Source organism: Dipodomys merriami, unplaced genomic scaffold (genome assembly GCF_024711535.1).
Source record: "Dipodomys merriami isolate MVZ:Mamm:240054 unplaced genomic scaffold, mDipMer1.0.p SCAF_12, whole genome shotgun sequence".
NCBI classification, from domain to species: Eukaryota; Metazoa; Chordata; class Mammalia; order Rodentia; family Heteromyidae; genus Dipodomys; species Dipodomys merriami.
In genome coordinates, this window is record NW_027202493.1 from 5211047 (window position 1) to 5237847 (window position 26801).

Sequence of the window (26801 nt, forward strand, 5' to 3'; positions counted from 1 at the left end):
AGATGAAGCAAGAAATCTATCTTAATGGTAATGAAGTCACTGTTTATCAGCTACCACTGGATGGAGCCAGCAAGCTAAAAATCTCTGGTAGCACTAAGTAATGTGGCCAGTCAGCTCTGAAGTAAAAATTTTGACCTTCCCTGCATGTCCTGGTAGTGAATAGGATTCTTTGGCTTGAAGTTAGCCATGTAATCCATTGATTGAACATCACTGATAGGAATTCTATTATAATTCAAGTACACAATTAGACATGGCACAAGTTCAGGGCCATAAATATTTTAAGTGCCACCAACAGCTATTGTAACAGAATTCTGTGAGATGCAGGCCACGTTTAACATTGCTGCAGGTGGATGTTAGAGAGGGCCTAAAGTATTCCCAGGGAGATTAGCAGCAGCAAGCAGAGCCAGGCATCTGCATCAACAGGTAAGAGTAGAGAGCAATAAGAGGAAGTTTTGCAAGAACCTAGCATGACTTTCCATTCCCTCAGCTGATGGGAGCTAGAAAAGCTAAGATCAGGAATGCAGATATTAAGAAGGACTTTGACTGGAGCAAGTCCTCTCAGCCAACAATAGCATTCAGAATCCTACATATCATACTGCCTCCCGGATACATGTCCAAGCACATTAGAATTGTTGGACTTGGTGACATGCTAGTTAGAGATTCACTTACCGTTTTATTAAAGACAGGGTCTCATGTATCCCAGGCTGGCCTTGAAGTTCTGGTCCTTCTGCTTCTATGTCCCAAGTATTTGGGGTTAGACATGTGCTACCACACCTGATTTCAATCTTTTGTCACTCCAGGATGGCTAAGACAGTGGTGTGCCAAAGCTGGTTCTCAGAAACCCACTATACATCACTTACCAGTTCTGCATTTAGTGAACTCATGTTTGTAGCCTGAAGTCATCTGGGGGTAAAGGGAGAATACATACATCACTAGAATCTGAAAAGATGCTACAAATCTAGGCACTTTTCAGAGCGATGCTCACTGTTTACCAGAGCACCATCAGCCAGCATTTGGTATAGGGATAGATCTAACAGTAATGGAACAACAGCAAAGCAATGAGAACAAAGAAACATCCATGACTTTTCTAGGGTAAGCTATTATCATTTGGATGGGTGTGGGGGGGTATCAAGTGTCCTGTGTGCTTTAGTGAAAAGAGGTGAAGGCAGACCATGGTCAGAAGTGACTAAGGCCCTTGACCTAACCATTCCTGTTTGGCTAACAAAGCTACAAAGAATTGTCACACAGCCCAGCAGCACGAATGACTCATCCAACTGAAACGATGAAACAGGTTAACTAGCTGTCTTTCTCATATTTGACACCTGAGATGTGCACTAAGATAGACACCCATTGCTTTAAAAATGGGAATTTTATTGTGAATCATCTAGCTAGATGCATAGAACGTTGTATTTGCGTAGTAGGGATTCATTATCTGTTTGGAAGTGCAGTTAATAGGACAAGGTGAAGCTCACTGATAGAGAAGCTAGCTTTTTTTCTTATGGCAATACTGGAGCCTGAAACTTCGCTTTGTGCTTGCTAGGCAAGTGTTTACCACTTGAGTTATGCCTCAAGACCTTTAAAAAAAAAAAAGGCTAAGTCTTGTTATGTAGTCCAGACTGGCCTTAAAATTCACTCTTGCCCCTATTCCTTGAAAACTGGGATTATAAGTAGGCACCAGCATCTTGAAGCATTTCAAGGTACATTTTCCTTGCTGTAAAGTGCTGGACATTTCTCATGTAAGTGATCAGATAGGATAGATTTTTTACTCGATATAAATCCCATCTAACTGCTTTCAATTTCACAGCAAGTTTAATAAATTTAATTTCATTGTGGACAGGCTCACATACCTTCTCCCCTACCTCAGGGAAAAAAAGCTTTTGGGTCAGCAGTATGGCAGTCTTGTAGTTTCCAGTATTAATACTGGAATATATTTCCAGTATTACATAATCCAGTATTATATAGTCCAGTGTTAATACTAGGATATACACAATACTTGTTACTGGATAGCACAGGGATTATGTATGACTGATTCCCTATGACTAACAGTCTCATTTGTGAAAGACAAACTGACCAAACACACCCAGAACAGATGTATAAGCCTTATACCCTTAATTTTGTTTGCTAGCACAATGGTAACTAATGAAAGCCATATGTGCTACAATAATGGCCACCTTCCAGACTCCTGTAGCCTCTGTGGGCGTAGGAGGAAGATGGATGTATGACCAGCTAAGCAGCAGCCAAATCATTTTGATTGCCATGTTTAACTTCCCAATTTTTCTGATAAGGCCTTTCTGAGAAATATATCCATCTTGTCTCAGGGTGCTTTGTTTCCAGGGCACTGTTCCTACTGGTGACCAGTCTGAAAAAGTTGGTCAGGTGTTCTGAAAATGAATTTTGGAGTCCCAAGTTTTGATTAGGGATTTTAAGCCATGATAAGCAAAAGTATCCTAGATGCCAAGCTGCTTCCATAATGTAGCAACAACAAAAAACCTTCTGAAAAGATACACACAAACAGGAAGCTGTTCAAAAACATGGTGGGGATAGGCTTTACATAAAGTTTAGTGTGATGACACAATAGTACAGAGGAATTGGGCTTTGAATTATGTTTCTCTAAATGGTCTGGACTTGGTGTCACTGCTGATCCCTGGAATGGTCACAAGCCCACCAAGGAGTAAATGGCTGATCCTCAAACCAGACACCGAGTCTTAGCTGGAGTGCTTCATGGATGTCGTGCTACTGCTGCGCTGGTCCTTAGGCTCCTTTGGAATTAGCCTTGCTGGTCTGAGAGATCTTAGATTTGGCCTGCAGGGTCTAGGTATAAAACATAGGACCATGGGTCACAACTGGATATGTTAAGTTCTTTGAGACTCCCTGTTTGGTTTTGGTGAAAAAAGAACTGACCACAAAGTTATATCTGTGTATAACCTACATTGGTACTAAAAATGAGGAAGACATGCAAGCAGAGCCCCTGTGCCTTTGGGTCATTTTCTAGATGCTTAGCCCATCTTTGTTCACATAGCAACTTGAAATGTTCAGACACACCACAGTTCAATTCTGTGAATTCTCTACTGTTTACTTGTGTCATGCTGTCTGTCTCCAAATTCCTTCGCCCAAATCAGAAAAATAGACACTTAATTTATATATATATATATATATATATATATATATATATATATATATATTTCTGCTAACATTTAAATTGCTTCCTAGTAGTATTTCCTCACACCAGAGGCCTTTGTAAGAAAAAAAAATAAAACATTCCATCTGGTGCATAGAAAATAAGGACCTTTGTATACTGTAATTTAGTTTTTAGACGTAACATGTTTAAATCTGGTTCACCATTAAATTATTTGGTAAATTTGTTTTCTTTTTTTTGCTTTTGGATAATGATAAAAATACAGTGGTTATGAGATGACTAGAGTTCAACCTACAAGTTCTGGTTTGGATGACAGGACCTGTGCAGCATTTTTCAATAGTTAGAATTCTAGTCTCCCTCTCCTTATAGATAATTAACTAGAGGGAAGGGAGTTTTTCTGAATACTTACAGCTTCTTGAGAAGAAGTGATGGATCCTTGGGGTAAAGAAGTAGGTGCTGATGGTTTTATGGATGTTGATGGTACTGGGGGTAGTTGTATAAATTCTTCACCCTTAAACATCACAACTGAGGGTTGGATTACTGATTAAAACAAAATGTATACTAGGTCTACTATCATGAATCAAGGAATTTATAACAATTGATTCATTCACCAGCGCAGGATTTGAAAGGCAAAATCTGAAATATAACATCAAGTAATGGAGCTACATACCCAGCCCAAAATACTAAACTTAGAAACATGCAGTATAATAAATAAGCCTTAGGAATGCTAGGGGCTTAAAAGAGAAAAATTAGTTAATTCACATAAGTCCTCTAACCTTAGTTCCTTTCAGCTGAGGTGCACGATCTACCATATTCTCTTTAGATTCAGGGGAGGTAGGTGATTTCATAGAAATGTTTGTCTTTGGAGCCTAGGGAAAAGAATATTTTACATAGTATAAGATCTCTGCTGCTCTTTCAGAAATTTAGAGGGTCTTTTAGTTACTCTGTTTCTAATAGCATTGGTGTAACTTAGTCAAAATTGACACCAATCATTTTTTCTATCACAAATGGTAAATTTGCCTGACAAAAATGGTAGATAATATTTAAATAATATTCATTTAAAATGTTGGAAAGAAGCCGAGCATCAATGGCTCATGCCTATAATCCTCGTTACTCAATAGGCTGAGATCTGAGGACTGCATTCAAAGCCAGCCCTAGCAGGAAAGTCTGTGAGACTTATTTTCAGTAAACTACCAAAAAAAACCTGGAAGTGGAGCCATGGCTCATGTGGTAAGAATGCTAGCCTTAACTTAAAAAGAAACTTAGGACCTCAAAGGGAGGGAATGAGAGAGAAAGAGGGAAGAGCTCACACTAAGCAAAAGGAAAGAAATGTACATAACACCTGATTTGGAACAAATAGTTTTTTTTTGTGGGGGGGGGGGAGGTCTGGTCTTGGGGCCTGAACTCTGGGCCTGGGCGCTGTCCCTCAGCTCTTCAGCTCAAGGCTAGCACTCTACCACTTGAGCCACAGTGCCACTTCCGGATTTTTTTCGTTTTTGCTTATGTGCTGCTGAGGAATCAAACCCAGGGCCTCATGCATGCAAGGCAAGCGCTCTACCACTGAGCCACCTTCCCAGCCCCAGAACAAATAGTTTTATTGTTAAAGTTTGTAGAGTTCATAAGCTTTGTAGATTAAGATGATTATCTTTGTGAAGGTTAAAATGTGTTTGTGACTTTAGCTAAGTATTACTTACAGTACTGTGAAATTTCTGTAATCACTTAATCTCAATAAAGAAATATTTAAAAAAAAAAAACTAGAAGTTTAGGGACAGCACTCAGGCCAAGTTCAAGCCCCAGGATGGAAACACACACACACACACACACACATACACACACACACACACATACATACACATACACATGCACGCACGCACGCATGTGCGTGCACTCAGCTGGGTGCCAGTGGCTCACTTCTATAATCCTGGCTACTCTGGAGGCTGAGATCTGAGGATCACAGTTCAAAGCCAGCCCGGGCAGGAGCATCTGCGAGACTCTTACCTCCAATTAACCACGAGAAAACTGGAAGTGACTCTGTGGCTCAAGTGGTAGAGGGCTCACCTTGAGCTAAATATAAATAGCTCAGGGACAGCGCCCAGGCCCAGAGTTCAAGCCCCGCAACTGGGGGTATATCTCAATAGTAAAGTGAATGCTTAAGTGTGTGAGCCCTGGGTAACACAAGGAAAATGGGGAAGGAGGGGTATAATAATAGATTAAATTAGGGACTGAATATCTAGCTAACCTAACTTTAAGAATCACTAGATTTTAAAAATTTATAACCAGGTGCTTGGTAGCTGACATCTATAATCCTAGCTACTTAGGAGGCTGAAATCTGAGGATCTCAGGTAGACAAATCCTGGAGCCTTGTCCTTAATTTACAAAAAAAAAAAAAAAAGAGGTATGGCTCAGGTGGTAGAACACCATCCATGAATGAGAGCTTGAGTCCCTGAGTTCAAGCTCCAATACTGGCACAATAATAACAAATTTAAGGCGGGCACCAGTGGCTCACACCTGAAATCCTAGCTACTCAGGAGGCTGAGATCTGAGGATCACGGTTCAATGCCAGCTCGGGCAGGAAACTCCGTGACACACTTTTTTTTTTTTTTTTGTCGGTCGTGGGGCTTGAACTCTGGGCCTGGGCACTGTCCCTCAGCTCTTCAGCTCAAGGCGAGTGCTCTACCACTTGAGCTACAGCGCCACTTCCGGTGGTTTATTGGAGATAGGAGTCTCACGGTCTCCTGCCCAGGCTGGCTTTGAACCACGATCCTCAGATCTCAGCCTCCTGAGTAGCTAGGATTACAGGCGTGAGCCACCAGCGCCTGGCTCCGTGAGACTCTTAATAAACCACTTGAAAACCGGAAGTGGCGCTGTGGCTCAAGCGGTAGTGCGCTAGCCTTGAGCTGAAGAGCTGAGGGACAACACCCAAGCCCAGAGTTCAAACCTCATGACCAACAAAAAAACAAAACAAATAACAAATTTATGCTCTGTGGAAATAACTTGGGTATTTTGAAGGAAAAGAATTATGTAAATCCAAAATTCGGTTCAATTCCGTGTTTTATTTTTTGTTCTTTTTTTTTTTGGGGGGGGGGGTCCGGTCGTGGAGCCTGAACTCTGGGCCTGGGCGCTGTCCCTCAGCTCTTCAGCTCAAGGCTAGCACTCTACCACTTGAGCCACGCAGTGCCACTTCCGGCTTTTTTCTTTTTCTTTTTTTTTTTTTTTTTTTTTTGCTTATGTGGTGCTGAGGAATCGAACCCAGGGCCTCAGGCATGCAAGGCAAGCGCTCTACCACTGAGCCACCTTCCCAGCCCCCCAATTCCGTGTTTTTCTAAGGTATTTCCAAAGCCAGAAAGCGACATCTGGATAGACTCCCTACCCATCAAGAGTAATTTTGAGAAATAAATTTAGCTTGACACTGCACTCCTTCAAAATTACCTTGCTCTTGAGAGCAGGCTAAAAATAATGATTAACTTTGGTCTGTCCTAAGTGGGCCCAAAGTTAAATCAGGAATTGACTAGCCTGCCTTAATAATCTGTACTACAAAATTGTTTCTAGTTTTTCTAGAACCCACTGTGGACAAAACCAAAACCAGATTACCCTCTGGAAATGAGAGAAGGCCATATGGTATTTCCTAGAGTAGACTTTTCATGTTGGTTTCAAATAGTTATCTTTGATGTGTGCTAGGAAGGGTCAACAGCATTCCTTTCTTTTTTTTCTTGTCAGTCATGGGGCTTGAATTCAGGGCCTGAGTGCTGTCCCTGAGTGCATCAAGGCTAACTCTGCCACTTTAAGCCACAGTTCTACATCTGGTTTTCTGGTAGTTAATTGGAGATCTCATGGACTTTCCTGCTCTAGCTGGCTTTGAACCATGATCCTCAGATCTCAGCCTCCTGAGTAGCTAGGATTACAGGTATCAGCCACCAGCACCTGGCTCCTCAATAGCACATTTTAAGATTAAACAGTCCTATATATATATATATATATATATATATATATATATATATATATATATATATATATATATCAGTCCTCACTTAGCCAAGGCTACTAAAATAAATTACATGTGCAGCATTTTTGTTTTTCACTCATGAAAATGGAGTTATACTGGAAGCAAGACACTCCAGTACTTAGGCCCATCCTGGACTGGTTCTTCATGTGCTCGGCAAATTAGTTATGGAAATAAAGTTGAAGGAAGACAAAAAGTTAAGTCTAAGTTAGCCATTACAAAAAAAAAAATTCAGTTTAAAAGGAGAGAAGGAATAGAAGTGAAATAAAAACAGCAAATAAGGAACACATAGTTAAAGAGTAAAACTATTAGTAAACTTAGTAAAATTCCTGTGTCAAGCGTAAAGGCAGTAGTACTCCTATGGCTTGAAATAGTCTGGGTAGATTTGTGGAGAGGAGTGGAGGATAGAACCATGGCCTCACACACATAGTCGATCATGAAACTGCACCCACATCCACAAAAATTCTGCGTGGCTTTAGAGGGCCTTTGGAATTTTTCTAAAATATTGCACAGATGGCAAGGTAGTAGGAGAGAATGGTGAAAGGGGTAAAACTGATCAAGATGAATTATATACATAACTGGACCTGTTAAATTGAAATTCCTTTGTTACAGCTACTTGAAGTTTTTTTTTTTGTTTTTTTTTTTTTGAGTCCGGTTGTGGGGCCTGAACTCTGGGCCTGGGCGCTGTCCCTCAGTTCTTCAGCTCAAGGCTAGCACTCGACCACTTGAGCCACAGTGCCACTTCCAGCTTTTTATCTTTTTGCTTATGTGGTGCTGAGGAATCGAACCCAGGGCCTCAGGCATGGAAGGCAAGCGCTCTACCACTGAGCCACCTTCCCAGCCCCAAGATTATTATTATTATTTTTTTTAATGTTAAAGCTACTTTGTCCAAATTCCGAAAGAAATGCTTTCCTTGACTGCAAAAGGAGACAAACACTGGTGGAAAGGTTCAGTTATGGAACTCCAGATTTTATTCCAACCCTGTTGCTTACCTTTATACTTGGTGGTATCTCAATTGGCTTTGGTTTCACATCTATCAGGTAGAAGGTACGTGACAGGAGCAAAAGAGAAGGAGGGACATTTTCCTTTAGGTGGAGATCCAGCCACTGGAGATGGAAGGACATAAAACATAGTCATCTACTTTGTTAAACCTTCCTCTACCACATGCTGTAACCTCTGGTAGAATAAGGATAAAACCACTAGCCTCCTAGGTAGGCATCAGGGGCTCATGTCTGTCAGCCTAGCTACTCATGAGGCTGAGATCTGAGAATCACAATTTGAAACCAGCTTGGGCACTTAAGTCTATGAGACTTTTATCTCTAGTTAGTTGGCAAAAAAAAAAAAAAAGTCAATCTTACTAACTCAAACCAATATTAGAATGAGAAAGATTAAGTTTTTAAGAATTGGCCAACTCTTGGAGGGTTTTTTCTTGAAGACAAGGTCTTTCTAGGCTATCTCAGTCTCCCAAGTGCTGCTACGCCTGGCTTTCTTTTTAGTTGTGGGGCTTGAGCTCAGGGCCTGGACACAGTCCCTGAGTTCTTTTTGCTCAAGGCTAGTTCTCTACCACTTTGAGCCACAGCACCACTTCCAGTTTTCTGGTGGTTAATTGGAGATAAGTTTCATCCTGCCCAGGCTGGCTTTGAACCACCATCCTCAGAGCTTAGCCTCCTAAGTAGCTAGGATTACAGGAGTGAGCTACCAGTGCCCAGGAGCAGGATTTTCACTTTTTTTTTTTCTTTAATGATATTCAGGGCCTCATGCTATGCAGGTGCTCTTCCAATTGAGCCATGTCTCCAGCTCCTGGCCAAGCTTTTTAAAAGAAGCATTTTTAGATCATACTTGACCAAAAGACAACTCAAAAAGTAAATAATGTATTTAATAAAAACAAGTCTAGGGCTGGGAAGGTAGCTCAGTGGTAGAGTGTTTGCCTTGCATTCATGAGGCCCTGGGTTCAATTCCTCAGCACCACATAAACAGGGAAAAAAAAAAAAGCTAGAAGTGGCGCTGTGGCTCAAGTGGTAGAGGGCTCACCTTGAGCTAAGAGCTGAGGGACAGCGCCCAGGCCCAGAGTTCAGGCCCCATGACCGGGGGAAAAAAAAAAAAAAGTCTGCCTCTATCCCTATTCTCTAGCTATCCTTTCCCCTGGAAGCAACCATTGATACCAATTCCACAGACAATTTTCCAGGGTTATCTTATGCATATACAAAATAATAATAAGGGCTAGGAGATGGTAGCTCACACCTGTAATCCTAGCTACTCAGGAGGCTGAGTTCTGAGAATTTAGCTTCAAAGCCAGAGAGGCCAGGAAAGCCCATGAGACTCGCTCTTCCTCCATAGTCTAGAGTGCTAGCCTTCAGCAAAAAAAACTTATAGTGTCCAGGCCCTAGGCTCAAGTCCCAGGACCAGCACACATACACACACACACACCCCCCACAAAAATCAGGGTCTTATTATTTAGCCAAATCTAGCTTCAAACTCTATTTTCTTGTCTTGACTACCTGAGTAGTTGGGAACCACAGGCATAAGCACCACCCCTGCAAATGCTGTCTGTCCTTTGCTTTTTTTTTTTTTTTTAATACTGAAATATCTTGAAGATGGATTCATATCAGTAGATTTTAAATATCTGTACAGAATTCTGTGTATAGAAATGCCATAATTTGATGATTCTCTTATTAATAAACTTTAGTCTCCAGTCTCATTGCTATAAGTAGTGCTGCAATGATACTCATGTCATTTTAGGATAAATTCCTAAAAATAAAATTGCTAAGTCCAAGTGTTTGGTGTATTGAAGTTTAAAAGATAATACCAAGCTGGGCACCAGTGGTTCATTCCTGTAATCCTAGCTACTCAGGAGGCTGAGATCTGAGGATACTGGTTCAAAGCCAGCCAAGTCCATGAGACTTTCCTAGAAAACCAGAAGTGACACCGTGGTAGAGAGCTAAAAAGCTCTATTGAAAAAGCTCAGGGTCAGTGCCCAGGCCCTGGGCCCAAGCCCCATGACTGGCAAAAAAAATAATACCAGCTGGGCGCTGGTGGCTCATGCCAGTAATCGTAGTTTTTCAGGAGGCTGAAAGTAAGGGTTACAGTTCAAAGCCAGGCAAGGAAAGAAAGTCTGAGACTCTCATCTCCAATTAACCACCAAAAAAAGCTGGGAGCTGTGGCTCAAGTGTAGAGAGCTACAAAGCTTGAGCTAAAAAGCTCAAGCTCAGGAACTGTGCCCAAGCCCTGAGTTCAGTCCTAGAACTGGCACACAAAAAAAGATAATTCCAATTACTGTTGAGGACTTTACAAGCAATGCATGAGTACTCTTTCTATCCAAGGATCAGAGTTTAATACTCTAAGCATTGCCAATATCATAAGTTAATGTAGTATGTCTTAGTTCTAATTTATGAATATGGGTACCATATTCATATGGGTACCATTTTATGTTTGTACAAGTATTCAGTTGCCAAGTATAGTTGGTCCTGCATGTAAGAGAAAAGCTAAAACCTAATAGGCGTTTAAAGGCACAGCACTAGCCCCTATTACAAAATAATATAAAATTATAAAAATAAGAATTATGAGCTGGGAGCATAGCTCAAATAAAAGTGTTCCTGGCTAGCATGCAGTACCTAGTACTGCCAAAAATAAGAGGAGAAAAGGGGAAGGGAGGGCAGAGAGGAAGAGGCAAACAGAATAGGAATAAATTGCTTTGTATTTAAGCAGTAATGCCTTTAGTTAAAATACAAATATGTTATTTGAAGGGCACTATTAAACATCTATAACCAAAGCAAACACTTCTAATTGATTAGGGGAACTAAGTGGAGAAGCAGCTTCAGGTGGGCTACCAGGCATAATCTGGATTTTTCAACAGACTGACATTTATCAATGGCAGGCCTCAAAATTTCTGCCAAGTCCCTTACTGTACATGGAGTAGGCAAATTCAAAAGTGGCCCACGATTCCCCTATCTCTGGTATATCCATACCTCCACATGTTCAAACACTACTGTAGGTGCTATATGGAAGGATTTTGCAGATATAATTAAGATTCTATGGCAGCTGATTTACAAGAAGGATATTATTCAAGTGGGCCTTGTATAATCACATGAGCCCTTTAAATTTGGGGCTAGTTAGGGGTCAAACATGGGAAGTTCAAGATTGGGAACACAAGAAGAATCTGAATGTGAGAAGTCCATTGCTGGCTTTGTAGATGGAAGAGGGCCAAAAGGTAGAAGATGCAGGTGGCCTCTTAATGCTGAGAGCAGCTGGGGGCTGGCAGCCAGTGAGGAAGCAAGGATAAAGTCCTTGTTCCTACAGCTGCAAGGAACTAGGTCAGCCAACAAAATAAATGATTTGGAAGTAGATTCTTTGCTATGCCCTTTAGTAAGAAACACAGGCCTGTACTGGAAGTGCAAACTAAAAGGCACTGGTTTGGTTTGTTTGGTGCCAGTATTTGGGCTTGAACTCAGGGCCTAGTCATTCTCCCTTAGCTTTTTTTGCTCAAGGCTGGCAACCAACCCCTTAAGCCACAGCTCCACTTCCAGCATTTTGCTGCTTAACTGGACATAAGAGTGTCACAGACTTTCTTGTCTGGTCTGGTTCTGAACCATGATGCTGAAACCTCAGCCTCCTGGTTAGCTAGGATTTCAGGCAATAAGCCACCATTGCATTGTTTTAAGCCATTAAAATTTGTGATACTTTGGGCTGGGAAGGTAGCTCAGTGGTAGAGTGTTTGCCTTGCATGCCTGAGGCCCTGGGTTCGATTCCTCAGCACCACATAAGCAAAAAGGAAAAAGTCGGAAGTGGCGCTGTGGCTCCAGTGGTAGAGCTCTAGCCTTAAGCTGAAGAGCTGAGGGACAGCGCCCAGGCCCAGAGTTCAAGGCCCCACGACTGGATCCCCCCCAAAAAAACAAATTTTGTGATACTTTGTAATACTGCTATAGAAAAACTAGTGTCTGTTCCAAAATGCCAAGTGTAGCTTATTTCAGTGTCCCACTGCTCAATGAAATAAGGCAAATTAGGTAAGATGGTTTACTTATTTGGATATCCCCATAAGGCCCATGTCATCCTGAAGGCCTAGTCCCTAAACTTGGTGCTGCTGGAGATAGGAGATGGGTCCGAGTGAGAGGAAGGTCGGGTGCTGGAAAATGCCTTTGAAAGGAATACTGGGACTGGGACTGTGGCTATTTTTTTTCCTTTTCCTAACCACAAAGGGATGAACAGACTGCCCCAGCCACATCTCTGTATGATTACTATGAGATCACAAGTCCAAAGCAAGAAGGCTAAGAGACCATGGACTGAAAGCTCTGAAAGTGTAAACCAAAATACATTTTTAAGTTGAATATCTCAGGTATTCTGTCACAGTAACAGAAAGCTGACTTAACAAATTTGCAAAGTAGAGATCTCAAAATGAAGTCTGCATATTGTATGAGAGAGAAGTCCCAGTGAAGAAGGCCAGGAATGCTGTTGCTTGCCTCTGTGAACTGTTGTCGTAGCTGTTCCTCAGTAAGACCCAAGGATCTCATCCCTCGGGCCCTACAGGCCGCTTGTAGTTCTGACACACTCAAATCCTTCACCCCTTCTTTGGCAATCATCTGCAAGAAGTATAAGGAATCTTTTGATTCAATTTTGCATAATCCCTATATGCCAGCAAAATACATAGAAACATAGAATTGAGGTTTTGACTCTCCCTTGCACTGATTTCTGCAAAGGCCAAGACCGAAAAGTAACAAGGTGACTAGGAAGGCAGCAGTTGAGATGCAGGGTATTCTTGTAACAAATATTAATAATAGAGAAATTCATATAATTTATTCCATATATATACATATATATGTGTGTATATAATATATATATATATATTGTCTGTCATGGAGCCTGAACTCTGGGCCTGGGCACTGTCCCTCAGCTCTTCAGCTCAAGGCTAGAGCTCTACCACTTGAGCCACAGCACAACTTCTGTTTTTTTCTGCTTATGTAGTGGTGAGGAATGGAACCCAGGGCCTCATGCATGTAAGGCAAGCGCTCTACCACTGAGCCACCTTCCCAGACCTCTTCCCAATATTTTGCTAACAAATATTTCCCTTCTCAGTTTATGTTTTGCCTGCTTGTGGCATCCTTTTCTTCTCATAGCCTTTTTTGGGGGGTTTATTAGAAAAAAATATTTTATTTGAAAACATTTCAAGATACCACCTGTTGCATGTCCCACTGCTACTCCCCCACCCCAACCCTGCCCACTGCCTCTACCCCAGAAATGCCCTTAACTCTCTAGTCCACAAAACTCTCTCAATAAATAACTATAGTTTCCACTTAATGTGATTCAAAACTATGGTACTTCTGGGATCAGTATTGGTTCCAAAGTTATGAAAGCAACATCTTAAATATAAATGGAGTCAGTGGGATCATGTTTTCTCAGTTCCCTGAGATAGAATGCTTTATTGCAGCTGATTCAGATTCAGGAAATATTTTCAGGTGTGTGTGTGTGTGTGTGTGTGTGTGTGTGTGTGTGTGTGTGTGTGTGTGTGTGTGTGTGTGTGTGTGTGTGTGTGTGTGTGTGTGTGTGTGTGTGTGTGTGTGTGTGTGTGTGTGTGTGTGTGTGTGTGTGTGTGTGTGTGTGTGTGTGTGTGTGTGTGTGTGTGTGTGTGTTTTGGTACTAAGGCTTGAACTGAGGGCTCAAGCTCTCACTTAACTTCTTTGCTATAGCTGGTCCTCTCCCACTCAAACCACCCCTCCAGTCCAGCATTTTGCTAGTAATTGGAGATGTTCTTTCTAGGGGTTTTCTGCCTGGGCTAGCTTTGAACCAAGATCTTCCAGGTTTTGGCATCCTGAATAGCTAAGATTACAGGAACAAGCTACAGGTGTTAAACATTTTGTTTTGTTTGTGGTACTGGTGGTTGAGCTCTAGACCTTACATTTGTTGGCAGACACACTATAATCTGACCTATGTCCTTAGACCTTTTTTACTTTATATAGTTTTGGAAAAGAATCTAGCCTAGACTACCATTCTCCTGTTTACATCTCCCATATAGCTAAAAAGATAGGCACATGCTACCAAGCCTAGCTATTGGTTCTTGTTTTATGTGGTATCTGGCCATGAACCATGAACCATGATCCTCTTGGTCTCAACCTTCTGAATAGCTGGGATTATATATATATGTGTAAGTGTTCATGCTAAGTTATTTCCAGTTTTGAAAGAAATCTAACAGTTATAGTCTAAATGGTGCTTTCTGTAAGATGTCTAGGTCTTGCTTTTCCTCCCAGCATTATGTGTTGCCACCCATTTCCTCCCAGTCCAATTTGCCCATCAGAATATTTACTTTGGCACTATCCCCTGAGTGGGGACCAGAAGTGTGGGGATGTGGCCTTGCCAGGAATCTACTGAGCTGCTATTTCCTTCCCAGCATGTCCTAACTGCTTTAGATTAGTCCCAGCTAAGACATCAAATAAAGACTGCTTACAATGGCCTTCTCAATAAAATAACCCCCAGTACATCAAACAATTCCAAAAAATGAGTAATCAAGGTTCAAGTAAGTTGTCATGGTAATAGTTGTTTAAACCACTCATTTTGTCCGAACCAGTCCATGACTAGACCCAACAGAGAATACTGTAGTTCATCACAATGTTACCTGAAGGTGCTTCCCAGTGCCTTGAAATCCCCTACAGCTATGGTTAAGCTCTTACTTCATCATCTGCTTTTATAGACTTCAGTGTCATCAAGAGCTGAAAGCGGAGCAAATTGTTGGTTCCAAAGGACTGCAATTCTAGCAGTTTGCAAAGGGCAACCAGCTGAGGTCGATCTAAATGCTCCAGGGCTAGCTGATCCTCAAAGAGTTTGGAAAATCGAACTATCTCCTTTGTGCTGGGCCTGTGGCCTGTCTGGACCTGGGCAATGGAACAACAAAGTTAATTAAAATGTATGTCCTACTGAAGATAAACATTCCAGTAGACTATTTGAAAGAATTGTCAAAGCAGTTATGAATTCTACTTACTGTCCAAAAATGGATCTTGTGTTTCAAAGAAGAGTAAAGAAATCTGCCTGAAGTCAAACTAAATCATCTGAAAACTCAGGAGTAGTACAAAAGTTTGACTAATTCCACCATCTTTCCAAGAAGTTAACATTCTCAACACAATTACTTTGGGCTTTTCTAAAAATTGCTGTAAATAGTTACAATGTCATATATTTATAACTTAGATTTTTGCAACTAACAAAGATTGTGAGCAATTTGGAAGATCCATGATAACATGAATTTTTCATGTAACTCCAGCCCAGAAGTGTTTGATATGATTGAAAAGACTGACACCTGTTTTACGTAGGATGAGAACTGTGTTGAAGCATCTCCCAATTTGGCTTTGTTCCTCTTTGCCATTTCTGTAATTGTTTCTTGAAGGAACTTTGCTAGCTCCAACTTTGCAGCCATTTTCTTCTTTTGTCTTTCTTCCTTAATATTAGAAGAGGAAAAAGTTAAGTAAGGATGGAAGAAAAAACTGTTACCTTGCTATTGATTATCCTTAAAACAAGCATTGTACTAATGTGCAGGTCTAATTGAATGGGTTTGATGAGAACCAGAGCAAAGCTAAAGTAGCATCTACTTGAAACTTGTCTCCTTGATATTACATCTATTTCTCATGAACACAATGATCATAGCATTTGACTGACCCAAAATGAAAGGCTTTGTCATTATGAGGAATAAAATGGTATCTCTTTTTTTTTTTTGGTTGGTCATGGGGCCTGACCTCTGGGCCTGGGCGCTGTCCCTCAGCTCTTCAGCTCAAGGCTAGCACTCTACCACTTGAGCCACAGCACCACTTCCGGCTTTTTCTGCTTATGTGGTGCTGAGGAATGGAACCCAGGGCCTCATGCATGCAAGGCAAGCACTCTAACACAGAGCCACCTTCCCAGGCCAAGATGGTATCTCTTAACCTCAAACAATAAAGTACTTGAATAAACACCTGGTTTGAGTAATCCCAGATTCTGCTCTATAAGTAAGAAAATAAGAAAACTAACTATCCTAAAATAGTATAGAGTTTAAATAGAAAACAGACATAACTATAATTTGTTCCTAAGTGCTATAATAAATATGAAAAAACTCACTACAAAGAAGAGAGTTAACTGGATGTCCTATAGATACTACATTGAGTCATATTTTGTTAGTCCTTATTCATCATCAAAAATGCAGTGTGGTTGGATGCAAGCTTGTAATCCTAGCTACTCAGGAGGCTAAGATGTACGGATCCAAGTTCAAAGCTAGCCTGAGCAGAAAAATCTGTGACACTCTTATCTCCAATTTAACATTAAAAAGCTGGAGGTGGAGCTAAAGTGGCTCAAGTGGTTGAGTGCTAGCCTTGGGCAAAAAAAGCTAAGGGACAGAAACTAGGCCCTGTGTTCAATCCCCATTAGCAGCGTAGCATGCACACTTGCACACGCACACAAAAGAAGTCATGAAATGACACGGGCAAACTTTAAATGTATATTGTTAAAAAGAAGTCATCCTGAAAAGGCCATATACAGTAAAAAGACCAGTGGTTGCCATGAGCTAGAGGAGGAACAGAGTAGGGACAAGCAGGAAGAATAGAAGGGGCTTTTAGAACAGTTTAACTATTCTATACAATACTGTGAGGGTAGATATAGACATCAGTACAAAATGGAGAACTGTAACTACCAAGAACGAAGCCAAATATCAAGTATGAGCTTTAACTAATAATGATATATCAATATGGGTCCTTTAGTTGTACACATCACTTCACTGATGCTGGATGTCAATAATGAAAACTTAGGTGAGAGGTGGGAATGATACATTAAACTCTACTCCCTGCCCAATTTTCCTGTAAACTACTTTTTCCTGTAAATTTCTTGACTCTTTTTCTGGTTCAAAGTACAGAATTCTGTCTGAAGTCAAACTAGATCATGAAAAATAGTCTTTTTTTTTTTTTTTTTTTTTGCCAGTTCTGGAGCTTGAACTCCAGGCCTGGGTCATGTACCTGAGCTTTTTTGCTCAAGGCTAGCATGCTACTACTTGAACCACAGCTCTACTTCTGACTTTTTGGTGGTTAACAGATGGTATGAGTCTTAGACTTTTCTGCCTGGGCTGGCTTTGAAACTTGATCCTCAGATATCAGCCTTCTGAGTAGCTAGGATTACAAGTGTGAGCCACCAGCACTTAGTTTAATTTTCTTTTTTCTTTTTGGTAGTGGGGCTTGAACTCTGGGCCTGAGTACTGTCCATCAGCTCTTCAGCTCAAGGCTAGCACTCTACCACTTGAGCCACAGTACCACTTCTGGTTTTCTGGTGGTTTATTGGAGATGAGTTTCACTGCCTTTTCCATCCAGGGTAGCTTTGAAACAAGATCCTCAGATCTCAGTCTCCTGATTAGCAAGGATTAAAGGTGTGAGCCACCCCACCACCACCTGGCTTAATTTTAAGTTAAAAAGAAAAAAACCTTACCTTTTTGGATTCACTTTCAAAAGTTGATGGCAACATATTTGGGAAGAGTTTCACAAACAGTGGTATCAGAAACTCCATGAAGGGCACAATTACGAATACCATAAATGGAACCAAGCGGAAAACATCAGCACAAGTTCTCAACAACTAGAGGAATGAATGCATAAGAAGTACTCCATTATTTTAGGGCATACCCAAAACAAATTAACCCAAATCAAACCTGCCTTGGTCCTTACAGTCTTAAAAAGAAAGAAAGAAAGACAGGTTTTCTGCTACTCTATGAAATATTTATGAGATTATCTTCAAGAAAATCTATAACATTATATTCAAGAAAATTTATAACATATTATTGACATTGCTTAAGGACGCATATATTAATGACATAGCATTAATTTAAATTTATTGGTTTTTGGCTTGCCTGTTTGTGCTGGCACCTGGACTCCAACTACAGGCTTTGCATGCTCACAGCTGGCATTTTGCTGGTTAACTGGATAAGAGTAGGGTCTTACCAACTTTTCTGCCCAGGCTGGCTTTAAATGATCCTCAGATCTCAGCCTCCTGAGTAGCTAGGATGAGAGGAGTAAGGCTCTGGCACTTGGCTTAAAATTTACTGTTTTGTTTGGTGATAGGATTTTGCTATGTTGTCCAGACTGGTCTTAAATTCATAGATAAAACTCATCCTCACACTTCAGCCTCTCCATAGACATATGTTGCTGCACTAGACTTTAAAATTAGTTTTTAAATATGTTTAGTATATTAACACTTGTGCTTATGCATTTAATTTGATACCTCTTAAGTCCTTCGACAGATTAAAAGCACAACTGTAATCATTCTATACGCAAATATATTTTAAAAAATTAAGTGAGGGCTGGGAATGTGGCTTAGTGGTAGAGTGCTTGCCTAGCATGTATGAAGCCCTGGGTTCAATTCCTCAGTACCACATAAACAGAAAAAGATAGAAGTGGTGCTGTGGCTCAAGTGGTTGAGTGCTAGCCTTGAACAAAAGAAGCTCAGAGACAATGCTTAGGCCCTGAGTTCAAGCCACAGGACTGGCAAAAAAAAAAAAAAACATTAAGTGAAAGTTTGTTACAAACTCAGAAGGAAACTCAGGTTGTGTGAAAGCTGCAGGTATCGCACAATGGTAGGGTACTTGTCTGGCATATGCAAGGCCAGGGGTTCCGCTCTCAGCAATATTTATCATCCCTACTTTAGTATCTGAATTGGGGAAGTGTCCAGGCAAGCTACTTTGACATTTTTAAGATAGAGTTTAAGATGTGTTTAAAACTTGGCTCTTACCAAACCTAGTGGCTCTAATCCCAGCTACTCAGAAAGCTGAGATTGGGAAAGGTCAAGACTAGCTCCAGCAAAAAGTTAGCAAGACTGTATCTGAACATAAAAAACTTGATATGGTGGAGCATGCCTTTAACCTTAGGTGCAAGGGTCAAAACTCAAGACCCTCTTCAAAAGATAACTAAAGCAAAAATTGGTTCCAGGTATGGCTCAAATGATAGAGTGCCAACCTAGCAAGTATGAAGTCCCTGAATTCAGATCCCAGTATTTAAACAAACAAAAAACCCAGTTTGGTTCCAAATAATTCACATTAAATTTCACATTTTCTTCCTCACATAAGATTCTTTCCTACCCTTCGTCTTTCTCGTCTGGTCAGCACCTGTCCATGCAGCAGTCTCCAAACCATTCTAGCAGCAACTTTGGTGTCAATCCAAAGTAAGTGGAATCCGTTATAATAATATTTAAGTTCATCAACGATTTTTTGTCTGAAAGATCGTTTTCTTTCATTAATCTTTGTCTCAGGTCTTTTTGTGGACTGAGGACTTGTATCTTTTGGATTTTCTGGGGTTTGTTCCAGCTGATGTTTACTAGGGCCCTGGTGTAGCCAACAAGTTGATGTGTGTGGCTTTTGGATTAGTCTAGTTCGTAAGTGAAGTCCTTCACTGTCTGACTGACTGATATAGGAGGAGTACTTCTTACTTCTGTAGTTCTTCACATAGTTCTTACTTAAATAATCTGGCAAGTGAAGAAATGCAAGCGATGGAGAATAAGAAGAGCAGGTAGGAAGCACAAAATGGCTAGGGAATCTGGAATAAAAAGCAATATTCTTTCAACACAGAGCAGTACAAAATAGATTAAAAAAATTTTGTTTGTTTGTTTTTGTTTTTTTTGTGCTGGGACTATAGCCCAGGGCTCACCATCCTATAAGACTTTACCAATGAGCTTTTACCATACTCCTAAATATAACTTCTTATCCAAGCTTAAATATAGTATGTTTAATCACTGAATGTGTTCTATAAAAAAACTAATAAATTAATCCCTAAGTATAATTTGCTATAAGACATTAGAGGTTTTATTGACAAATACCTACTAGCAAACATTTTTCTGTTAGAGATTATGTCTGATAGTGTTGTCGCCAAATGCTACCATAAAATAGATAGAAGACCTGTGTTTTTACCCATGCTACTGATAATAGGAATTTTTAAGGTACACTTAGTGGTCTCTGTGGTGATTAACCAATCATATAATACTACTTTTTGTAAGTATTTTCTGTGGTCTCCTTCAAATGAAAGGAACTTCATGCAGAAATGCCTTCTCCAAAATTTCTTAAGAACATTAGGAATAAGAATTAAAATTGAGTACTGTGACCAAGAATCTATATATTATAGTATGGTAACAACTGACCATCTTCAGTTAAACTGGAAAATAAAAGTAAGACAAGCCAGGCACCAGCGGCTCATGCCTATAATCCTAGCTACTCAAGAGGCTGAGATCAGAGGATCACAATTCAAAGCTAGTCCCGGCAGGAAAGTCTGCAGAATTCTGTTTTTTTTTTTTCATTGTGAAAATATTGTACAGAGGGGTTACAAGTACATGGGCAAGATAATGAGTACATTTCTTATCAAGCATTGTAGCCTCCTCCTTTGATTTCCCTTCCCATCCCTTTCCATCCTTCCTCCCCCCCCAAACCTCCTCCCCCACCCTACCAAAGTTGTAAAGTTCGTTTTCGACATAACTACTTATACATCTCATTATTGCAATGGGTCCACCTGTATCCCTATTTAAACGATTTGTTTTTTTTCCCTTCCCCTCCACAAATTATACAGACATCCAATACAGTGAAAGTAGGGGTTATACCGTGGGGGAGGGACATACAAAGCAACAAAGAAATAATCTTATAAATGTGTTAGAAACAATCGCATGAAAGAAAAAACATTTGAATACATATCTTAGGATTCATTTCCCTAACATCAACTTATCTGACCTTTTCTGCTTGACTCAGACATATACTAGTTATTGCAAATAAGTAAGATTCTTAAGCCGCAAAAAGCTACAAGGAGATGTGCGGCTCAAGTTGTACAGCCCTAGCCTTGAGTGAAAAAGTTAAGGAACCATGCCCAAACCCTGTGTTCAAGTGCTAGTACTTACACACACACACACACACACACACACACACACACACACACACACACACACACACACACACACACACACACACACACACAGAGTTCTGAGCAAAGAAAGTTACTGGCAAAGAGACTTCTGGCAAAAAAAAATGGCTTTTCCATTCTTTTATTTTTAAAGTATGCCACAACATTTTTTTAAAGTAAAAATTAAAAAAAAAACACTCTTAATGGCCAAATTGGAAAGTGTACAGTATATTTGGCACATAGTAAGTTCTCAGTGAATATTATGAATATATAAATAAGTGGTAATAGGCCTTTATGAGAGACAGGCATATATCCTAGAACTGTGGACTAGTCTTTTATTCCTTTTTAAATATGAAAGCCTTGTTTTATATCCACAATTTCAGAGGCATTACCCTGAAACTATCTTACCTGTCCTATACATCTACAAAATTATAAGCCTAATTTCTAAAGTTTAAATACATTAAAATGCCAAGATTCAGCACAGTTAAAAATCAGTGACATTGTGTACTAAGCCAATCCTTTCATCCAGATGAATGAAGTTTATATACCCCTATGGGAAAGGGACATTTCTAAAGCTTACCTTGTCCGGACAATAGCTAAGACTGAATGATAACTGTAGAAGGCCATATTTCTGTCTCAACTAACCAATACAAGAGACCTAGGCAAAAGAGTAAAGAAGTTAGTATTTAAAAAAAAAACAAAAACAAAAACATGGCTGGGGCTGGAAATGTGGCTTAGTGGTAGAGTGCTTGCCTTGCATGCATGAAGCCCTGGGTTTGAGTCCTCAGTACCACATGCACCGAAAAAGCCAAAAATGGCACTATGGCTCAAGTAGTAGAGTGCTAGCCTTAAGCAAAAGCAGCTCAGGGACAGTGCCTATGCCCTGAGTCCAAGCCCCAGGACTGGCAAAAAAAAAAAAAAAAAAGACATAGCTGGGTGCAGGTGGCTCATGCCTCTAATCAAGAGTCTAAGATCTGGGCTGGGAAGGTGGCTCAGTGGTAGAGTGCTTGCCTTGCATGCCTGAGGCCCTGGGTTCGATTCCTCAGCACCACATAAGCAAAAAGAAAAAAAGCCTGAAGTGGTGCTGTGGCTCAAGTGGTAGAGGACTAGCTTTGAGCTGAAGAACTGAGGGACAGCACCCAGGCCCAGAGTTCAGGCCCCACGACTGGATACCCCCCCCCCAAAAAAAGAGTCTGAGATCTGAAGATCACAGTTCAAAGCCCATCCAATTAATCATCAACGCTGGAAGTGAAGCTGTGGCTCAAGTGACAGAACAAAAAAGCTCAGGGAGCACCCAGGCCCTGAATTCAAACCCCAGGACTAGCAGGTGTGTGTGCACACACACACACACACATACACACATCAATTAAAAGGTATCAGGATTTAAGTTTTTAATTATAGCAAGAACAGAAAATTTGCATATTCAAAGTGCAAATCTCCTTCAAGTTCATTCCAACAATTGTAACATTTTTCTAGCTCTGAGTTGGAGATCTCAGTACATACAAAAGATCTGTAAGATGATGATGCTCATGGAAGTGGCCTGGCCTTCCCATTTTAATTTCTGGTCAGAGATCTGAAATATCTAATAACCTGCAAAGGGAGGAGGGGTAGTATTTAAGAAGGCAAGAAAGACATCCTCATTTTTAGCCTAAAAAAATAATCTGAAGCCAGGTGCCGGTGGCTTACACCTGTAATCCTAGCTACTCAGGAGGCAGTTCAAAGCCAGCCGGGGCAGAAAAGTCCGTGAAACTCCAATAAACCACCAGAAAACCGGAAGTGGCACTGCAGCTCAAGTGGTAGGCCCTCGCCTTGAGCTGAAGAGCTGAGGGACAGCGCTCAGGCCCAGAGTTCAAGCCCCAAGACCGACAAATATTATAATAATAATAAACTTTTATTCTATTTGATCAAACTATCCCAGCCCTTAAGTCTGAGCTAAAATCGCTCCCGTGCAGGTCAAAAAGGGTTTTCGCGTTAGTGATTCTCCAGAGCCCAAACTGAACTTTGGATCCCTTTAAGCTTCAAGCCTTTCTCCACCCTGCAGCGTTCTTCAGCTAGGACAGCCGGTACGCAGTTAACTGGGCTTAGATGGTCACACTGGAACGGAAGACCTCAACCCCTGAATTAACATTCTGATCAGGGGATGGCAGAACCTCTAAAGCAGCCCATGGCGGAGGGCACTGGCTGTAGGAAGGCCAGACCTGCCCCGGCGGTTACGGAGCGACCCAGGCTGGCACTCCCGCCCTGGGCAGCAGCACCCCCTTGGGTTTCTCACAGCCCCACCCCTCCCCTGGGGGTTACCTGCGTGTCTGGCGCGTCACCACGCAATGCAAAACGCGTCCTCCGCTTCCTCAGCCCGCGGCTTTGGGGAGTGGGGTTTGGGTGGGCTGTGGTTGGGGTGAGGTCGCGGGAATTTTCTCTGTTTGTGGGAGATGCAGGGCTGGAGTAGGCCCGGAAAAGACGGCCCTTGGGAGTGATCCTGGTTGTAGAAATCAAGACGAGAGAAGCAGGGCGCATGGCACAGAGTGGAAATTCGGCGGCGACGCGCGGGAAAGGGGGTGTCGTAGAGGCTGAACTCCCAAGTTTGGAGGCTGGGTAGGGGACGAAATCGAGGGCGGAGGAGAGCAAGGTGGGATGGGGGCGCTGATGGGAGTTGGAAGGTGCAGAGGAAACGGGCTCCAGGAGGTGGGACGTGAGCCGCCCACCAGGAAGTAATACCGGGACCACCTCTACTTCCTCCTGGGGACTGCCTCTACCTCCACGGCCCGCTCCCCGGAACGGCCGCCTCGGTCCTCCCAGTTCTTTCCCACTTCCTCCCCCACCCGACAGCTAGAAAGGCCCCGAGGCCTAGCCTCTATGGCTCCACCTCTTGCCTCTCACACCATGACGTCACTGAGTGATGACACCACCATCCAATGAGCTTTCAAATGCTATGGAGCTCCTTCCTGGGAGCCCGCCCTCCAGGCCTTAAGGTCTCACCTTACTCGATAAGACTTCTCGATTGCCTTTAGTCCAGGAAGCGTCGGTGGTGGAGTACACAGCTGACGTTTCTCTGTTTATCCACAGGATGCCAACCCTCCGAGAAACCCTGAAATAAAGGCCAGATTAAAGGGGATCTAATCCTAGTGTAAAGTCGGATAGTCGCCATGGTAACCGTCTTGGTATCACGAATGACGTCACTTTGATGTAGTTTCCTCCTCCCACTCACAACTCGGAAACTGCCTTTGGGGGACCTGAGAGCTGCGGAGGAGATCGAGGGGGCGTGGCAGAGGGGGAATGGGAAGGAAAACAACCCTCCCGCTTCACCAGAACGCAAGACAGGAAAGCCGAGAAATCTTTATATGGCAAAACCTAGATTCTTCTGAGAAATGGTCACTTAATAAGTGTTGGTTATGAACAGTAGTTTGTGTAGAAATCCCAACATCTGAAGTTTATATTTAGCATAGCTGTAAAATAAGTCATAGCACATTTGGGGGCACTTCGTTTCCTTGAATAGCAACAGTCTTGGCCCAGTGAAAAGATACAGAAATATTCTTATTTGCCCGTTCTCTCTTCCCATCCATTGATTTGGCTCTTCTTTTTTCTTTCTTTCTTTTTTGTCAGTCGTGGAGCTTGAACTCTGGTCCTGGGCACTGTCCCTCTACCACTTGAGCCACAGCACCACTTCTGGCTGCTTTTCGATTTATGTGGTGCTGAGGAATCGAACCCAGCGCCTCATGCATGCGAAGCAAGCACTCTACCACTGAGTCACCTTCCCAGCCCCGGCTTTTAAAGACGAAAATTGTAGTGACTCAGCTAACTCCAGACAATAAGGAGTCCCTCTCTCACGGAGAATCCTATTCACATGTGAGCCAGTTACAGGCTTTTTTCATCTGGGCAGCACATGTGTGAGGATGGAAGATGGCGGGATTAAATTTCAGTAAGAACTGCAGACTACTTCGAATCCAGAAACCATTTTCAGCTAATAACCAAATAGGATCAACTATGTAAACTAGATAAAACTTTTCAGTTTAGCCGCTAGAGGTCCCTTTGTGAATGTCTGATACCCAACTTTCCATATAAAGGTTTCATCTCACGTTTTCTGTTTACTAGAATTAAAATCTACGCATCTTTTCACATCACTTTTCCCTCCCTGAAAATTCACAGTGGATAATGTTTTAGCTTTAAAGGATAGGTATAGCCTTCATACCCATTTCGCAAACATATCACTCACTGTATTTCCACATACATGTACTTTTTTTTTGGAAAAGATTAGAAAGGATACAAAAATATTCCTCTCAATTCATTGGGAGACATTTTCTACTGGGAAATATTCATGCATTGTATTTACTTATAACCAGACACAGTAAAAACTCATTAACTATTCATAAGGCAGATGAAGGATTCCTTGCCCAGTTTCTGAAAGATGAGCTGGGTTTCCTACCATAGCCATATGTCAGCAATTTTTGTTAAAGGATGAGGCTAGATAAATTTTAACTTACAAACATCACAAATCACAGCATGAATTATTAAAAAATATTTTTGTTATTCTAAATGTGATATACAGAGGGATTACAGTTATGTAAGTCAGGTAATGAGTATATTTCCTTTTGGACAATGGGGGGGGGCTCCCCTTTCCTGGCTCTCTCACAGTTTTTTTCCTCCTGTCCCTACATACAAGTTGTATAGTTCACTTTCAATATAGTTTACCCTTTGCCTTCATTTCTGTGACATCCCTCCTTTGCCCTCCCAAAGACAGACAAATGAACTAACAAAACAGAAAACAAAAAGAGCAATAAAGAAAGAAAGAAAGAAAAAAAAAACTAGCCCGGAGCCAGTGGCTCACGCCTGTAATCCTAGCTACTCAGGAGGCTGAGTTCCAAGGATCAAGGTTCAAAGCCAGCCCAAGCAGGAACGTCTGTGAGACTCTTATCTCCAATACACCACTAGAAAATGAGAAGTGGTGCTGTGGCTCAAGCAGTAGAGCGCTTGCCTTGAGCTGAAGAGTGCAGGGACAGCGCCCAAACCCAGAGTTCAACCCCTACAACGGACAAAACAACAAAAAAAAACCTCTTGTTTCCATTTCCTGGAGTTCATTTCCATAAATATTATTTTATATTATGAGAGGCACATAGACATTGCACCTTTGTGTTCCTCCACTAAATATCCTCCTTTGGTTTCTTTGTGTGAATGCCTGTATAATTTATCATGTACTGGTGTATTTTAGATCTAGCTTCCACATAAAAGAGAAAACATGCACTACTGGTCTCTCTGATCTCTCAGTCTGTCTCTTTCTTTCCTTCTTTTCTTTCTTTCTTTTTTTTTGGGGGGGGGGTCTGGTCGTGGGGCCTGAACTCTGGGCCTGGGTGCTATCCCTCAGCTCTTCAGCTCAAGGCTGAGCCACAGTGCCACTTCCTTTTTTCTTTTTGTTTATGTGGTGCTGAGGAATCGAACCTAGGGCCTCAGGCATGCAAGGCAAGTGCTCTACCACTGAGCCACCTTCCCAGCCTTGTAAGCAATTCTTAAAAAAAAAAAAAATGAGGGGCACTGGTGACTCATGCCTGTAATTCTAGCTACTCAGGAGGCTCAGGTTCAAAGCCAGACTCTTATTAATGACCCCCAAAATCTGGAAGTGTAGCTGTGGCTCAAGTGGTACAGCACTAACCTTGAGCAAAAGAGCTCAGGGACAGCACCTAGGCCTTGAGTTCAAGCCCTGGACCAGTACCAAAAAAAGAGAGGGTATGTTAAAAACACCTCTTACTATTTGTTCAAAGTAATGTCTCCCTTCTCTAGGCTTGCAATTTCTTTAGTTTTGGTATAGATTTGCTATATAAAG

The 26801-nt window shown here is 41.6% G+C and overlaps 1 protein-coding gene across 5 annotated transcripts; it reads right to left on the reverse strand.

The window, feature by feature from the left end:
* Positions 1-340: 340 nt before the first annotated feature.
* On the reverse strand, positions 341-24136 carry Letm2 (leucine zipper and EF-hand containing transmembrane protein 2). Of its 5 annotated transcripts, none has more exons than XM_070016154.1 (11): positions 23966-24136; positions 21570-21647; positions 19192-19645; positions 17553-17696; positions 15412-15549; positions 14792-14992; positions 12590-12709; positions 8129-8242; positions 3913-4005; positions 3546-3647; positions 343-2811 (listed from the first exon to the last, which is right to left on the reverse strand). In XM_070016154.1, exons 2-11 carry the CDS (start codon positions 21614-21616, stop codon positions 2752-2754), a joined length of 1473 nt encoding a protein of 490 aa, XP_069872255.1. In that variant the 5' UTR covers positions 21617-21647; positions 23966-24136; the 3' UTR covers positions 343-2751. The 5 variants fall into 5 exon arrangements, with proteins under 5 accessions (XP_069872256.1, XP_069872255.1, XP_069872257.1 ...); XM_070016153.1 differs by lacking the exon at positions 23966-24136 and adding an exon at positions 23288-23375 and having other exon boundaries at positions 344-2811; XM_070016155.1 differs by lacking the exons at positions 3913-4005; positions 23966-24136 and adding an exon at positions 23288-23375 and having other exon boundaries at positions 341-2811.
* Positions 24137-26801: the final 2665 nt, after the last annotated feature.

Bases quoted from the DNA above. Each gene is read 5' to 3' on its own strand.
- Letm2 (XM_070016154.1), bottom strand. From the start codon at position 21,616: ATGGCCTTCTACAGTTATCATTCAGTCTTAGCTATTGTCCGGACAAG. The intron at 8,243-12,589 runs GCAAGCAACAGC...TTCCATCTCCAG, and splicing joins TACGACAACAGTTCACAGAG to TGGCTGGATCTCCACCTAAA. The intron at 3,648-3,912 runs GTTAGAGGACTT...GTGATGTTTAAG, and splicing joins CTCAGCTGAAAGGAACTAAG to GGTGAAGAATTTATACAACT.